Genomic DNA, 18,942 nt, shown 5'->3' with positions numbered 1-18,942 from the left:
CGAACGAAAACAATTCTGCGTCTCATCTGATGCGTCTTGGTACTCGCGTGCATGTCGCATCATGTGCGACTCTCAAATCGCCCTTCATCCATGTCGCACTTGCATGACAACGAATGCCTCGAGTGCATTCCGAGGGAAACCGAATACCCCCAATTTTTGCTCCATGCCTGTATCAAAATGGCGGTCGAGTCCTGGTTCTCTGGTTTTAATTCTGTGATTGGTTTACTTCTGTTACCAAAAGTAATTGCGAAAGCAGGCGAGATTTGTGGTCCGAGAACTGCCTCATTTTAATAATAAGTTATTTTGCTTGATTGGGTCTATATGGTACTATTTTATTTCAGTGCTCATTGAAGGTATGTACCTTTCAAGGTCTGTGGTCTGTCCTTATAGTTTATTTGTTCTAGTTTATTTGTGAAGTCCCTAGTAGCTCTGGTGATATTCATGAATGTAGTGATCCTTATTGTATAAAGCCATAATAAGTGATTTGCTCCAGAGATCGACACCCTCAATTTTTCTTGAATTTCTACCCTAGCAGAAATTCTATACAGCAAGAGGTGTATCAAAAGTGTATCAAAGTGTATTAAATCTGTATCAAGCGGCAATTTGATACAGTTTTGATATACTAAAGGGTGTATTGAAAATGTATCAACTGAAAATATAGGGTATCAAAACTGTATCAAATACCACCTAACTGTATCAAAAATGTATCAAAAGTGTATAGAATTTGAACTTAGTTAATTTTAATCATGCTTGTGGTGTATCAAAAGTGTATCAAATTGGACTTTGCAGTTTTTTAGTGTATGTAAAGTGTATCAAAATTAACTTTTTGGTGCTAGATGTATATCAAAAGTGTATCAAATTGGACTTAGTCAAATTCTGGCTGCATACAGTGTATCAAAAGTGTATTAAATTGGACTTTGCCTGTTTTTTTAGTGTATGTAAAGTGTATCAAATTGAACTTAGTTAATTTTTGGTGGCTAGAGGTATATCAAAAGTGTATCAAATTGGACTTAGTCAAATTCTGGCTGCCTACAGTGTATCAAAAGCATATTAAATTGGACTTAGTTTATTTTGGGTGGCTAGAGGTATATCAAAAGTGTATCAAATTGGGCTTTCATAAACTGACCTTTTGTAGTGTATCAAAACTGTATCAATAACTGATCACATGTCTAGATAATGACTCATCATTTTCAAATTTGCCCATGTGGCATACATGCAGTTAACACCAGGATTTGCATTTGGAAATGTACTGTATTTTAGAGCAAATTATGGTGTTTTATTTATCATGATGAAGATACAAACATGCTTGTAGACTGCACATTAGGTTACAATGTAGTTGTAATCAGGGACTGTGATTAAAGAGGATATGTTATTGACTTTGTTCTGATAAGGTAAGCTTACTATATATTACATTATAGGGCCTCTATGTATATGTATTAAGCATGAATATGGTCATTTTCACGGTAAAGGGTGTAACTTTGGATTTTTAACATTTTGATCCGTAGTTTTCTAATAAAGCCACAGAATTCCATGATTTTTGGCCACATAAGTCATCTAGTTAGCAGCTACCTTGGGTAGCATAATCATCTTCGGGAGTTACTGCGTTCAGTTTTAGCAGGCTTAAATGTACCTAATATTGCCATTTTGAAAAACTGTAAAAAACAGTAACATTTTGTAAAACCCTGTGTTTTCTTCAGTTAGTTCATGGATAATTTTTCTTATCCTGAAAGTACGGTCATATGTTCAGTAAACACTGCCACATTAGATTTAATTGTGAACAGCCCTGTATTTTTGAGAACCGGACTTGATATTTGTCGTTTGGAGGCTTCATTTTCCGTTAACAATTGTTAACAAACTTTGTGGGTATAGCTTTGGTTCATAATTCTTGGTTATTTCTTCACTTCTTCTTGATTCATAACAGTTGATATCTTAACTTGAAATGGGTAACAAAAATTAGTTGATTTGCAAGCTTTTAAAATTTTTATAAAATCTTGACTTCAAAGAGCCGATTTTCCGTTAACTTTTTGAAGCCTCGAAACAAACTGTTCAGCAAGCTTGGGCAAATATAAATAAAAGAGCTCATCCAATCTATTTATCAAAATGTAGCAAAGTAGATCCTCAAGTCACTTGTTTTTAAATCATGGAGATATATATCACCGTTTGAAAATGGGACCCAATACAAACTTTCCGTTAACAATTGAAGCCTCCGAAACAAATGAAGCCTCCGAAACAACAGTAAACTTAATTATCATCTATGCATATCTAAATTGGTATGTTCCATATTGATATCTGCATTGTAATTGTTGCATGATATGTGCAGAATGTCATAAATTAAAAAAAATTGATATTATGGTTAATGCTTGAAAAATATACTGATATCCAAGAAAGCCCGTTTCGGAGGCTTCAGATGCAAATAACACCATACTTAACAAATGGGTGAAAAAATTATCATGTTATAAATCTGCAATATCTGCCGCATAGAATCATTGATTCAATACACACAAGAAAATAACAGCTTAGATGATCCCAACAGTGTTGTTTTCAAAAAAACTACTTCTGCCATGTTTAACCATTGTAAACATGAAGCCTCGAAACAAAAAAAAATGACTTGCTGTGATAATTTAATTTTTGTCACAACTGAAATTCAATACTTAGAAGCAAAGCATGAAAATTGGTAATTGTGATATTTTTTACCTATTTTTTCATGTCAACTTGTAGTAGTTAGCCAAATATTTTACTTTTATGATCACCTGTGTTGTTAACTGAAGCCTCCGAAACACAAATCGCTTGAATTGCCAATTCTAAAAAATAACTCCAATTTCTGTGAAACTTGGCTGGGAGGTTCCTTTCATCAAGTAGTATTTGTACATGAAGTTAGACATTTAAATTATTTTAGGAACCCAATTAAAACTTAAAAAATATGTTTAAGGTTGGGAAATTTCCATTGCAAATGACCCTTGATGTTAAAAATTTTCAAAATTGCAATTACAAACATAGCAAAACATGGTATAAAATTTAACTTATATCTGTTGACTTACTTTGGAATGGGATTTCACATGTATTCCAGCTTTCATGTCATAATTTTCTGAGCTTATGTTAAATACATTTTTTTTTATTTTTTAACCAAAATGTTATGGAAATGTCAAATTTTTTATCAGAAATCAAAAGGTTTAAGCCTTGAAACACTATTTTACTGGAATTTAAGTTGCTTCTATGCATGATTACAGTAAACAGAAACATATTTAAGTGGTTTGAAATTTTGACCCTAAAAATCAAAAGTTACACACCTTTACCGTGAAAATGACCATATAGCACATGCCTGTATAGTAAAAAACCCTGCTGAATCTTTTTGTTATTGGTAGCTTTTTTGTCTCTTTATTGAGGGTAACAACTTCAGTGAAAAACACTGCTTTCCAAGCAGGCCCTCTGATGTATGTATGTTCCATTTTGGTTGGGTTTTGCTTCTTTTTTGCAATACTTTCTCACACATTTGTCCTATTGTGTTTTAATTTTGGACGTTGATAGGGGGAAGTGCATTGAGCTGCTCCGTGATGGGGGAAAGTGCTAGAGGTCAGCATTGGCAGTAGAGGGCAGTGTTGAATTTGAGCTTGATTAGACTAATTTCAAAATTTGACCTTTGACCCCTTCACTTTGAGCTTTGGGGTCATTAATGTTTGAAAATGTTTAGATAATGTAAGGATAATTCTTGTTGAATTTGAGCTTGATTGGACCAATTTTGAAATTTGAAAAACTATCAAAAGCGTATAAAAACTGTATCAAAAGTGTATAAAAACTGTATCAAAAGTGTATAAAAACTGTATCAAAAGTGTATCAAAAAACTATCAAAAGTGTATCAAAAACTATCAAAAGTGTATCAAAAACTGTATCAAAAGTGTCTCAAAAACTATATCAAAAGTGTATCAAATGACATGTATCAAAAATAGGGCGGTCCCGCTGGCCAGCATTAAAATTGGAATGCTGATTTGATACAGTGACATATTTGATACACTTTTGATATAATTATGTATAAAATGTGTATAAAATGAAAGGATAAGAATTTCAATGCTACTTTAATACAGTTTAAATTGGAACGCTGATTTCATACAGTGACATATATTTGATACACTTTTGATATAATTATGTATGAAATGTGTATGAAATGAAAGGATCAAAATTTCAATGCTAATTTGATACAGTTTAAATTGGAGCGCTGATTTGATACAGTAACATATTCGATACACTTTTGATATAAATTATGTATGAAATGAAAGGATAAAAATTTAAACACTAATTTGATACAGTTTAAATTGGAACCCTGATTTGATACAGTTACATATTTGATACACTTTTGATATAATTATGTATGAAATGTGTATGAAATGAAAGGATAAAAATTTCAATGCTAATTTGATAGTTTAAATTGGAACCCTGATTTGATACAGTAACATATTCGATACACTTTTGATATAAATTATGTATGAAATGTGTATGAAATGAAAGGATAAAATTTCAATGCTAATTTGATACAGTTTAAATTGGAACCCTGATTTGATACAGTAACATATTCGATACACTTTTGAAATAAATTATGTATGAAATGTGTATGAAATGAAAGGAAAAAAATTTCAATGCTAATTTGATACAGTTTAAATTGGAACCCTGATTTGATACAGTAACATATTCGATACAATTTTGATATAAATTATGTATGAAATGTGTATGAAATGAAAGGATAAAAATTTCAATGCTAATTTGATACAGTTTAAATTGGAACCCTCATTTGATACAGTAACATATTCAATACACTTTTGATATAAATTATGTATGAAATGTGTATGAAATGAAAGGATAAAAATTTCAATGCTAATTTGATACAGTTTAAATTGGAACCCTGATTTGATACAGTAACATATTCGATACACTTTTGATATAATTATGTATGAAATGAGTATGAAATGAAAGGATAAAAATTTGAGCATAAATTTGATACAGTTTAAATTGGAACCCTCATTTGATACAGTAACATATTCGATACACTTTTGATATAATTATGTATGAAATGTGTATGAAATGAAAGGATAAAAATTTGAGCATAAATTTGATACAGTTTAAATTGGAACCCTCATTTGATACAGTAACATATTCAATACACTTTTGATATAAATTATGTATGAAATGTGTATGAAATGAAAGGAATAAAAATTTCAATGCTAATTTGATACAGTTTAAATTGGAACCCTGATTTGATACAGTAACATATTCGATACACTTTTGATATAATTATGTATGAAATGTGTATGAAATGAAAGGATAAAAATTTGAGCATAAATTTGATACAGTTTAAATTGGAACCCTCATTTGATACAGTAACATATTCGATACACTTTTGATATAATTTATGTATGAAATGTGTATGAAATGAAAGGAAAAAAATTTCAATGCTAATTTGATACAGTTTAAATTGGAACCCTCATTTGATACAGTAACATATTCAATACACTTTTGATATAAATTATGTATGAAATGTGTATGAAATGAAAGGATAAAAATTTCAAAGAAAATTGGATAGTTTAAATTGGAACCCTGATTTGATACAGTAACATATTCAATACACTTTTGATATAAATTATGTATGAAATGTGTATGAAATGAAAGGATAAAAATTTGAACGCATAAATTTGATACAGTTTAAATTGGAACCCTCATTTGATACAGTAACATATTCAATACACTTTTGATATAAATTATGTATGAAATGTGTATGAAATGAAAGGATAAAAATTTCAAAGAAAATTTGATACAGTTTAAATTGGAACCCTGATTTGATACAGTAACATATTTGATACACTTTTGATATAAATTATGTATGAAATGTGTATGAAATGAAAGGATAAAAATTTGAACGCTAATTTGATACAGTTTAAATTGGAACCCTCATTTGATACAGTAACATATTCGATACACTTTTAATATAAATTATGTATGAAATATGTATGAAATGAAAGGATAAAAATTTTAACGCTAATTTGATACAGTTTAAATTGGAACCCTGATTTGATACAGTTACTTATTTGATACACTTTTGATATAATTATGTATCAAATATGTATGAAATGAAAGGATACATTTCATTTGATACTTTTTGATACATTATCTTGGCATTTGATACACTTTTGATATGTATAAAATGTGTATGCAATGTTAATTTGATACAGTTTTGATACCTAAAAGTGTATGAAATGAGGGTTCCAATTCGAAGCCTCTTATTTCATACATTTTTCATACGTATCAAAAGTGGTGTATCAATAGTGTATCAAATTTCAGCCAGGGTACTTTCGCCTGAAGTGCTTTTTAGTCAAGTTTAAGTTTTTATTATTATTATTATTATTATTTGCTCATTTATATAGCGCCTCTTCAATAGATCGAGGCGCTTTACAAGATAAATACACAATTTAAAAACACAAAAGAATATACTGAATAATATAAAATACAATGCAAAAATGATAAAGTAAAATTACACATAAATAAAAGCATCAATTCAATATTACCGATAAATTACAATCATTATTACACCAAAGCGACTATCTTTTTAAAATCCAGAGATCTTCAGTTTTATTCCAAGTTCACTGATTGAATGATGGCCAACATGTCTCGTGCGGGTATACATTTTATCATTGAATCAACTGTGTGCATATTGCTATTCGTCTTATGTCTTATACGTCCCAGCTGCATGAAGCTCCGCGCCCGGGGGCTCGGCTGAATAATACATGTAATATGATCGGCGAGTTCTTCCATGCATTGTAGGTGCTGGATTGAATTCAATTTTCTTTGTTTTACCTCTTATATTTGACTCAAAATTAAAAGAGAAAGTGATCAGTGAAAACTAACATTTAAATAGGAATCCATTCTTTCATTTCAATAGATAAAAATGCCCCCGAAGACTTATGGATTTCAATTCTTTGGAGGTAAAATAAGTAAAATTTTTGCTTCCATTATACATGCATATATATGGCCTGTTTATGCAGGACCTAAGGTATGTCTGGAATGACATGACTTTTTCTTGATATGCTCACCATGGTCCAGTGGTCCTTCGCAAAGGAGTTTCAATGTACGGTATAAAAGGCATGGTACAAAGTTTATCGAATCCCTTTATCTTATTAAAGCATCTGGCATGTTTGGTGACTGCCTTGAATAAATTCATGAAGTCTGTTGTTTATCCATCAATTTAACATTAAAAACTTCCATCACATCAAGACCATGCAGCCAAACAAAATTACGTTTCTGAAAGTTTTATCAACCATCGGTTGACTTTGAAGTGCTGTGTGATATTGATCCGAGGAAGTGATATTGATCCGATGATGATCATCTGATGATAAGTCAACTGATCATTGATGAAATGTTCAGAAATTCTTGATGTTATGCATGCTGATGCAAGTTTGAACCACTGTTTTCTTGTGGCCTATCATTCTGACCCATCCACTACCACAGTAAATTTAATTTTTAGTCAAATTTTGATTTTTATTTCAGATATTCAGACATCAAGTGATCTGCAGTTGAGCCTGTTATGGTACCAAGTTCAGCTAATCCAGTGTGAAAGAAATGCCACAGCCACACCTAGTACTTCAGACTGAGTGGAGAACAGCCTGTAAACACCTGATTTGCTGTGATTGATTTGAGGTGGGCACAATAACTTGGATTAATACCTTTGTATGCCTTTTCCTGATGAGTATGCATGTTATTAATCTGAACCATTTTGAATGGTGAAAAAACAAAACAATGGAAGCCATACACACCCAATTCTCTTGTAAATTTTGTAAAATCAATCTTCATTCATTTGACAGATGGAAAACTCACGTTGACAGACATATGATGAAATATATACAGGCTCATAAAAGCAAAGGGTGCATATATTGTCAAAGAAACTTGGCAAAAAATGGTGTAAGACATTTGAAAATCCACAACTTGACATTGGACCAATTGGAAACTTGTGACTCCTCGAACCACAATGCTTCAAGTTCTGTAGGATCTCTACCAAAATCATACCAGTGTCAGTATTTGAGACACATCAGAATCAGAACTCACACCAAAGAAAATTCTTATCAGTGCGAATTTTGTGAGAAGAGCTTTGTAAAAAGTGGCGATCTCAAAAGGCATATCATAAGTCACAACAGATGGAAACCATATCAATGCACGTATTGTCAGAAAGCTTTTACATATAGGGCTCATCTTAAAGTACACATAAGAAGTCACACCAAAGAGAAGCCATATCAGTGCGGGTATTGTGCGAAATGCTTTACCCGAAGCAATGCGCTAAAAGTGCACATCAGAATACACACAAAAGAAAAGCCTTATCAGTGTCAGATTTGTTGCAAACGTTTTATACAAAATTCTAATCTTGCAATACACATCAGGACTCACACCAAAGAGAAACCTTATCAATGTGAATTATGCGAGAAAAGTTTTGCGGATACAAGTAGCCTTAGTAGGCATATCAGAACTCACACCAAAGAAAAACCTTATCAGTGTGAGTTTTGTCAGAAGAGCTTTGCACAAAGTGTATCTCTCAAAAGGCATATTATAAGTCACACCAAAGAGACACCGTATCGGTGCGAGTATTGTGAGAAATTCTTTCCCCGAAACAGTGACCTTACAAATCACATCAGGACACACACAAAAGAAAAACCTTATCAGTGTCAGATTTGTGGGAACCAATTTGCACAAAATTCTAGTCTTAAAAAGCACATCAGAACTCATACAAAAGAGAAACCTTTTCAGTGTGAATATTGTCATAAGTGTTTTATAACTAATGGAGTACTCAAAGTTCACATCAGAACACACACCAAAGAGAAACCCTATCAATGTGAATTTTGCGAGAAAAGTTTTGCAGATAAAAGTGGCCTTAGTAGGCACATCAGAACTCACACCAAAGAAAAACCTTATCAGTGTGAGTTTTGTCAGAAGAAACTTTGCACAAAGTGTATCTCTCAAAAGGCATATTATGAGTCACACTAAAGAGACGCCATATCGGTGCGAGTATTGTGAGAAATTCTTTACCCAAAACAGTGACCTTACAAATCACATCAGAACACACACAAAAGAAAAACCTTATCAGTGTCAGACTTGTTGGAAACAATTTACACAAAATTCTAGTCTTAAAAAGCACATCAGAACTCACACAAAAGAGAAACCTTTTCAGTGTGAATATTGTCAAAAGTGTTTTACAACTAGTGCATCACTTACAGTTCACATCAGAATACACACCAAAGAGAAACCCTATCAATGTGAATTCTGCGAGAAAACTTTTGCAGATAAAAGTGGCCATAGTAGGCACATCAGAACTCACAGTAACGAAAAACCGTATCAGTGTGAGGTTTGTCAGAAGAGCTTTGTACAAAGTGGCGATCTCAAAGTACACATCAGAATTCACACCAAAGAGAAGCCATATCAGTGCGAGAATTGTGAGAAATGTTTTACCCGAAGTAGAGACCTTACATATCACATCAGAACACACACAAAAGAAACACCTTATCGGTGTCAGATTTGTTGTAAACAATTTATTCAAAATTCTAATCTTAAAGAGCACACCAGAACTCATACAAAAGAGAAACCTTTTCAGTGTGAATATTGTCATAAGTGTTTCACAACTAGTGGAGTACTCAAGGTTCACATCAGAACACACACATCAATGTGAATTCTGCGAGAAAAGTTTTGCAGATAAAAGTCGCCTTAGTAGGCACATCAGAATTCGCACCAAAAAAAAACCTTATCAGTGTGAGTTTTGTCAGAAGAGCATTGCACAAAGTGTATCTCTTAAAAGGCATATCATAAGTCAAACCAAAGAGACGCGAGTATTGTGAGAAATTCTTTACCCGAAACAGTGAAACTTTTTCAGTGTGAATATTGTCATAAGTGCTTACAACTATTAAAATGGATCACTTGCAGTACACATTAGACAGAACACACACCAAAGAGAAACCTATCAATGTGAATTGTGTGAGAAAAGCTTTACAGATAAAAGTGTACTGAACATCGGAACTCGCACCAAATAGTAATCATTAGTGAAATTTCAAATTTATCCAAAGTTTTGTACATAAAAGTGTACATAATATGACACAATGATTATATATATTGATAAATATGCACACAAAAGAAAAGGACAATGTCCACATCTTGCTTGATATAGTTCCATTAATGAATATAATAAATATAACTGGATACGTGATAAGTTAGAAAAAAAAGCCATTTTCACATCTGGTGATCCTGTCAAGTAAACTCACTTACCATGCTCACTACGCAGGTAAATAAAAATTCCTTTAAAAAAGGAATGGGGCGCCCAATGGGAGATTTAATGTGATGTGCTGAAATGGGGGGGGGGGCACTCCCACTTTGGAGGTGACGCTTATGTAGTGCTGTTAAGACCGCCTTTTCCCGTGGGGGACACAATGTGTGAAATGTGACCGCGAAGTGGGCATCTCATAGCGACACAGGGTTTGTCTAAAATTATTTGAAATGCATTTGCACCCATTATTATGTTTTGATGAATCCAAGTGTGTGAAAATATGGGATTCAAAACATAATGGTAAAAATTGGATTCTTTACGCCTAATAATTATTGGTCTCGCCTTGAGTTTTGAAATATTGGACTCTATGTACTGTATGACTCTTCCAATATTTTAAAACTAAAAATCACAGCTTGACCAACTAAATATGGGCTCAATCGATCCAATTTTATATTACACTTTGATCAAGCTGCACTATGGGAACCACATTGTAATGGTGATGTTGAAAGTCACACAAGGCTATTTGAGGTCAACTATAGCTTACAAAATAGGCTGAAAATGAAAAAAAAATGTCTACAAATTTAATATTTACTACACCTTACTTCCCACATCTTCGGCTGTCCGACCTATTTAGGTATATGACTACCATCTCTATTGGTTTATTTCTGTTTAATACCAAAAGTAATTGCCAAATTAGACAAGACTTGTTTTAATAATACTGTAAGTTATTTAAAGGGGCATTTAAATGATCCACAGCATCATCCCCCACTTTTCTCAAAAAAGTTGAGATTTTTATATCACTGGAAACCTCTGGCTACATAATGTTTATGTACAAAATATTTCTTGCAGATTAATTAGTTTAGCAAAGATATTGTGAAATTTGAATTTTACAACGTATATTGTCTATGGAGCAGTGTAATACACATAATCATGTATAACTCGCAAACGCAATATCGGAATCAAATGAAATTTTGGGAATATGCTTTTTTGGTGGATATGTACTGAAAAATGTCATAAAAAGAGGATGTTAGGATCACGAAATACTCCTTTAAGTGTGATTGAGTCACAGGATAAGAGTCTGTATGTATGGTATCATTTTATTGCAGTGCTCATTGGCAGGTCTTGTCTTTTACTAGTTTTTATGTGGAGTGTCTTTTATTAGCTCTGGTGATATATTCATATTGTAGTGATCCTTATTGTGAACTTAAAGCCATATTAAATAAGTGATTTGCGCTCCAGAGCGACACCCTCAATTTTTCTGGAATTTCTACTTTTTGCATGATTGTAATGCCCAATGATGTAATAAAATACCATGTGAAGTGCTTTATTAATTAAAGTTAAATACGGATCTCAACAGTTTTATTCCGAGTTCACTGATCAAATGATGGCTATAACACATCTCGTGCGTGTGAGCCCATGTGTACATGTATCATTGAAACAATAACATATGAACTGTGCATATCGGTATTCATTTTGCATCTTTTACGTCCCACATGTAATACATACATGTACGATCAGAGAGTTAATTAATACACACATTGTAGGCGCTGGAATAAATTCAATTTTCTTTGTTACCTCATTTGTTTGGGTCGCAATTAAAAAGGGGACAATGTGATCAGTGAAAACAAACATTTAAATATAGGAATCCATATGCAAATCACTTATTGCTAGAACATCATTTCAATGGAGAGAATGCCCCGGAAGACTGCATTTTGGATTTCAATTCTCTAAGGCAAAATACATGTAAATAACATTTTTGGGTCCATAATACATCCATGCTGTTTATACAGGACCTAAGATATGTCTGTAATGACATGGCTTTTGTTTGATGTGCTAACCATGTGGTCCTCTGCGAAAGTGTTTCAATGTACGGTACTACAAGTTAAGGCAAGGTACAAAGTTATAAAATCCTCATCTTGAACCATCTGGTTACTCCTTGAATATAAAATTCATAAAGTCTGTAGTTCATCATCCATATGCAGTAAAAACGTACATAATTTCTGGATGTTTCATCAACCATTGGTTGACTTTAACCCATGTTGGTGTTATTGAAGTGCAGTGAGATATTGATCCAAGGAAGTGATACTGATCTGAAGATGATCTGACGATACATGTATAAAGTCAACGGATCGTTTTCAGTAGATGAAACGTACGTTCAGAAATGTTTTGACTGGTTTTCAGTGATGTGAGGAATTCTTGATGTTATGCATGCTTACAGCAAACATATGAGCCCTGGTGGAAGGTAAAATTTGGGGGAAGAAATTTTGGCGAGCGAAGGGGGGGGCAAGCAATTTTGGCGAGCCGAGAGGGGCAAGCAATTTTCGGCACACATTCATGGGGCGCCTTTTAAATAAAACGCCCTAAAAAGGCTTAACATTACAGAAATGCTTATATCTATGCAAATTTTCCTGCTCGCTGCGCTCGCAATATGTATGAACCATTTAAGATTTGAAAATTGGAATCTCCAAAATTTGGCATGCACAAGGGGGGGAAAGAATTTTTGGCGTTGCAAGAGGGGGGGGGGGGCAAGCGATTTTTGGTGGGCCGAGGGGGCTCATAAGTATTGCACAGCCCCTCAGTAGCGCAGGAAGGGTGAAACAATGAACTGGAGACAACTGTTTTCTTGTGGTCTATCATTCCGACTCCTTCACTAAGGGGTGGTGCAATAATTATGTGCACCCCGAGTGGTGAATTCTCAAAATGGTCTGCCGAAAAATGCTTGCACCCCCCTTTGCATTTTTAAAATCTTTGCCCCCCCTTTTGATGTGCCAAAAAACCTTTACCTCCCCCCTTTTTTTGATGTGCCCAAAAATTTTTGCCCCCCCCCCCCCTTGCACATGCAAGATTTTGGTGAACCCAAATTTAAAACCTTATATTGTCTTATCTTGTAATGCGAGCGCAGCGAGAAGAAAATTTTGCACATTTGAACGTTTTCCTACACCTTTTTAGGGCATAATATAGAAACGGTGCCAAAAATATCTGTGCCAAAAATCGCTTGACCCCCCCTTTCGACCTGCCAAAAAACGCTTGACCACCCCTTCCGACCTGCCAAAAATGCTTGCCCCCCCTTTTGGCCTGCCAAAAATCTTTGCCCCCCCATAATTCACCACCCGGGGTACACATAATTATTGCACCACCTCTAACACAGTAAATTTCATTTTTATTCAAATTTTTATTTTTATTTCAGATATTCAGACATCAAGTGATCTGCAGTTGAGCCTGTTATGGTACCAAGTGCAGCTATTATAATCCAGTGTGAAGGAAATGCCACAGCCACACCTAGTACTTCAGATTCAGTGGAGAGCAACTTGTAACCACCTGATTTGCTGTGATTGATTTGAGGTGGGCACAATAACTTGGATTAATACCTTTGTATGCCTTTTCCTGATGAGTACGCATGTTTGTTAATCTCAACCATTTTGAATGTTGAAAAAACAAAGCAATGGAAGCCATACGTACTCCATTCTCTTGTAAATTTTGTACAATCAATCTTCATTCATTTGACAGATGGAAAATTCACGTTGACAGACATATGATGAAATATGTACAAGCTCATAAAAGCAAAGGGTGCATATATTGTCAAAGAAACTTGGCAAAAAATGGTGTAAGGCATTTGAAAATCCACAACTTGACATTGGACCAATTGGAAACTTGTGACTTCTCGAACCACAATGCTTCAAGTTCTGTAGTATCTCGACTAAAACCGTACCAGTGGCAGTATTTAAGACACATCAGAATCAGAACTCACGAAAATTCTTTTCAGTGTGGATTTTGTGAGAAGAGCTTTGTAAAAAGTGGCGATCTCCAAAGGCATATCATAAGTCACGACAGATGGAAACCATATCAATGCACGTATTGTCAGAAAGTTTTTTCAAATAGGGCAGGTCTTAAAGTACACATAAGAAGTCACACCAAAGAGAAGCCATATCATTGCGAGTATTGTGAGAAAAGCTTTACCCGAAGCAGTGGCCTAAAAGTGCACATCAGAATACACACAAAAGAAAAACCTTATGAGTGTCAGGTTTGTGGGAAAGATTTTAAACAATATTCTAATCTTGCAATACACATCAGGACTCACACCAAAGAGAAACCTTATCAATGTGAATTCTGCGAGAAAAGTTTTGCAGATATAAGTGGCCTTAGAAAGCACATCAGAACTCACACCAAAGAAAAACCATATCAGTGTGAGGTTTGTCAGAAGAGCTTTACACAAAATGCATCTCTCAAAAGGCATATTATAAGTCACACCAAAGAGACGCCGTATCGGTGCGAGTATTGTGAGAAATTCTTTACCCGAAACAGTGACCTTACAAATCACATCAGAACACATACAAAATAGAAACCTCATCAGTGTCAGATTTGTGGGAAACAATTTACACAAAATTCTGGTCTTAAAAAGCACATCTGAACTCATACAAAAGAGAAACCTTTTCAGTGTGAATATTGTCATAAGTTGGTATTTGTAATTTCTTACAACTAGTCCAAAAATTTCCACTTACTTGCAGACGTTTCGAAAACTGACAGTTTTCTTTATCGATGCTATTGTTGCAATGACGATCTGTGTACAGCTGATGATTTCTGCTGCTTGGCAACGGAGTTGCCAGTTGATTTTCACTTATCAGATCGTCAAAGGCGTGACTCAAGTTGTATTGCCCCTCGTCTCTGTTCATGGGATTTCCCCGCTTTCTGATGGTGATCGCCTCCTTAATCCATCTCTTATATCTATTACTCTCTTTGCCGACGATCCTAGCCTCCTCCCAATCGATGACATGATTGTTTTCTACTACATGATCGGTGATAGCCGATTTGTGAACAACTGATTGGGATGCTTTTCTGGTGGCTCTGGTTTTTATATTATCACCAATTTTCTCAGCCTCAGTTTTGTGCTCCTCCAAACGTGGGAAACAATAGCATCGATAAAGAAAACTGTCAGTTTTCGAAACGTCTGCAAGTAAGTGGAAATTTTTGGACTAGTTGTAAGAAATTACAAATACCAGTTTATCATGAACAGTCCTGATGAATATCTTCAAGAATTTACGTGATGATTATGGTAAAAACACAGTGAAACATCTTCGTGACTTAGAGAACTGTGAAAAGAAAATTGCCCGTCATCGAAACCATCTTGTCTACACTCTCAGATGCCGCGATCTAAACCTCACGCCTCCTAGCCTCAAACTTAAGTGTCCGATCAACACCAAGAAAGCCAGGGACATCATAAACCAAGCTCATCGTGGATTATTACGCGAAAGAGTAAGAGTAATCAACAATAAATTGGATTGTTTAAAAGATAACAAATCTTCTCTCGAACGTGAATTAAAATCTGTAATACCCGCGGACTCCCCCCTGGAAAGTGAAATCTCGTCCCATCTTACGAGAGTTCGCGAGAACACGCTTGTGAAAACCAAATGTCGCCAAGTCGCAAGCTGCAGAATTTGGCAGAGAAGAACCAAAACAATGGCCAGTTACACAGAAATCCGACCAGTGCACGGAACCAGATCTTACCGAACACAGTTGAAAAAGTGGGTAATCAACTTATCAAAATACAAGCTAAATGATCGCAGACCAAGGTGCTTGCGAAAGGTCTGAATTATGCCGTATCTCCCGTAGATGTTTGCCCTGGACGAATTAAGTGCTCGCCACTGAATTAGCATGTAAGAACTTACCGTGCCGGAAGCTGTTCAACTCAGATCCAAAGTCGCCAGTACTCTCAGATCATCGAAACCTCCGAAATCTAACGTGAGTATCCATGAAAGAAAAGCTATAAATGTACTTAAAAAGAGGACTCGATTGTCATCTTACCCATGGATAAGGGAAGGCCACGGTTGTTTTGGATAAACAGGAATATAATGAGAAGGTAGACATCTTGTTAAGTGATAAGAAAACGTACGAGGAATTATCGGCTGACCCCACGCAAAAGTACAAGAGGAAACTGGTGGCCATACTGACTAGATTGACGAATGAGGAGAAGATCAGTAAGGCAAAGTACAAACAGTTGTACCCGACTGCGGAAAATGTCCCCAGACTCTATTGCACGCCAAAGATTCACAAACCTAACGCACCACTCAGACCTATTGTTGATTATACCTCTACCATAGGATATGAATCTTCTAGGTGGCTCGCTGACATCTTGGCCCCCATGGTAGGAAATTCTACTCACCATGTGTTAAACTCCAAGTCTTTAGCTGAGGAGTTAGTGGAAGTTGTGATTGATGAAGGGGATATACTAAACTCCCACGATGTGGTTTCTTTGTTTACGTGCACGCCCATCAGTAAAGTTCTGGACATTGTGAAAGAAAGACTTCAAAAAGAGGGCTGGTTGAAAGAGTACAACAAATCCAACGGTTTCAATTTGTCAACAGAAGACGTTGTAGAATTATTAGATTTCATCCTATCCACCACCTACTTTACATTCCGGGGGAAGATTTACAGACAACTCTTTGGAGCGGCTATGGGTAGCCCTGTTTCACCGTTGGCGGCGAATATCTTCATGGAACACCTGGAAAATATTGCTATCGCTACTGCCCCTATGGAATGTAAACCTAAGTTATGGACGAGATATGTGGATGATATCTTGGAAATTGTTTGTAAAGATGAAGTGAACAACCTCACTGACCACCTGAACCAAGCTGACGACACCGACTCTATCAAATTCACTTTTGAAAAGGAAGTGGATGGCAAGATCCCCTTTTTGGACACATTGATTGTTCGGCGAGATGATGGATCGGTTAAGTTGTTGGTTTACCGTAGGGCTACTCATACTGACCAATATTTGAACTTTAGGTAACACCACCCTCTTCACCAGAAACTAGGTGTTGTTCGTACCCTTCTCGATAGAAAGAACAAAATTGTCACTGAAGAGCAAGACAAGGTAGAGGAGGAAACTCACATTAAGGGGCTCTCCAAAATGCGGATACCCAGATTGGACCATTGAAAAAGTGAAACACCAGATGGCTACGCCTAAGCCCAAGAAAGACAGATCTAAGAAAGACGATTCCGCTAAGTCGAAAGGTCTTGTTGTCATTCCCTATGTGGAGGGAGTCTCAGAGCGTGTCTCGAGAGTGTTCAAATCTTATAACATCTCCACCGCGATGAAGCCCCATTGCACGTTGCGCAACCTCCTTGTCCACCCAAAGGACAAACGGGATCCCCATCATTCTACGGACGTTGTCTATTCAATACCATGTAAGAACTGTGATTTGGCATACATCGGGGAGACAGGAAGGAAATTTGGCAAACGTTTGGAGGAGCACAAAACTGAGGCTGAGAAAATTGGTGATAATATAAAAACCAGAGCCACCAGAAAAGCATCCCAATCAGTTGTTCACAAATCGGCTATCACCGATCATGTAGTAGAAAACAATCATGTCATCGATTGGGAGGAGGCTAGGATCGTCGGCAAAGAGAGTAATAGATATAAGAGATGGATTAAGGAGGCGATCACCATCAGAAAGCGGGGCAATACCATGAACAGAGGCGAGGGCAATACAACTTGAGTCACGTCTTTGGCGATCTGATAAGTGAAAATCAACTGGCAACTCCGTTGCCAAGCAGCAGAAATCATCAGCTGTACACAGATCGTCATTGCAACAATAGCATCGATAAAGAAAACTGTCAGTTTTCAAACGTCTGCAAGTAAGTGGAAATTTTTGGACTAGTTGTAAGAAATTACAAATACCAGTTTATCATGAACAGTCCTGATGAATATCTTCAAGAAGTATTGTCATAAGTGTTTTATAACTTATGGAGTATTCAAGGTTCACATCAGAACACACACCAAAGAGAAACCCTATCAATGTGAATTTTGCGAGAAAAGTTTTGCAGATAAAAGTGGCCTTAGTAGGCACATCAGAACTCACACCAAAGAAAAACCTTATTGGTATGAGGTTTGTCAGAAGAGCTTTACACAAAGTGTATCTCTCAAAAGGCATATTATGAGTCACACCTAAGAGACGCCATATCGGTGCGAGTATTGTGAGAAATTCTTTACCCTAAACAGTGATAGGGTAAATGAGGGGGCGGGGGGTGGTTGTGACATTTTGAGGTATATTTTGTTGTTGTTATTTTGAAACTTTTGTTGTTGTTAGGACAGGGGGGGTTCTTATAATACAGGCCATCCGGCCTTCCGAGAACCTCCTCATTCAATGTATGTGTTTAATTGTTGTGCTGTTATATTTTATATTTGAATGAAATAAAGATGAATGAATGAATGAAAATGAATGTGACTTTACAAATCACATCAGAACACACACAAAAGAAAAACCTTGCCAGTGTCAGATTTGTGGGAAACAATTTACACACAATTCTGGTCTTAAAAAGCACATCAGAATTCACAAAAGAGAAACTTTTTCAGTGTGAATATTGTCATAAGTGCTTTACAACTATTAAAATGGATCACTTATACACACCAAAGAAAACCCTATCAATATGAATTTTGCGAGAAAAGCTTTGCAGATAAAAGTGTATTGAACATCGGAACTTGCACCAAATAGAAATCACTGAAATTTCAAATTTTTCATAAAATTTTGTACATTGAGTGTACATAATATACGACACATTGATTATGTATATGGATAAATATGCACACAAAAGAACAGGACAATGTCCACATCTTGCTTGATGTAGTTCCATTAATGAATATAACTGGAGCACAATCATTGTAGTCT

General features: G+C 35.4%; 3 protein-coding genes across 3 annotated transcripts in view; all 3 read left to right on the top strand.

Annotated features, from left to right (window-relative positions):
• Positions 1–18,942, top strand: part of LOC140157293 (uncharacterized) — a 44,575-nt gene that overhangs the window by 8,081 nt on the left and 17,552 nt on the right. The window contains exons 2-3 of the mRNA XM_072180436.1: positions 7,528–7,677; positions 13,467–13,621. The gene's annotated coding sequence lies outside the window, so the exon portion shown is untranslated. The remainder of the gene's footprint in view (positions 1–7,527; positions 7,678–13,466; positions 13,622–18,942) is intronic.
• On the top strand, positions 8,688–18,803 carry LOC140157291 (uncharacterized). Its single transcript, XM_072180434.1, has 2 exons — positions 8,688–9,661; positions 18,034–18,803. The coding sequence occupies exons 1-2, from the start codon at positions 8,807–8,809 to the stop codon at positions 18,223–18,225; spliced, it is 1,047 nt and encodes a 348-aa protein (XP_072036535.1). The 5' UTR covers positions 8,688–8,806; the 3' UTR covers positions 18,226–18,803.
• LOC140157292 (uncharacterized) lies at positions 13,631–14,727 on the top strand. Its single transcript, XM_072180435.1, is given in 1 exon segment — positions 13,631–14,727. A coding segment is annotated over 1 exon segment (966 nt). The 5' UTR covers positions 13,631–13,721; the 3' UTR covers positions 14,688–14,727.

This window comes from Amphiura filiformis, chromosome 7 (genome assembly GCF_039555335.1).
Source record: "Amphiura filiformis chromosome 7, Afil_fr2py, whole genome shotgun sequence".
Taxonomy (NCBI): domain Eukaryota; kingdom Metazoa; phylum Echinodermata; class Ophiuroidea; order Amphilepidida; family Amphiuridae; genus Amphiura; species Amphiura filiformis.
This window is presented reverse-complemented; position numbering and strand designations above follow the sequence as displayed.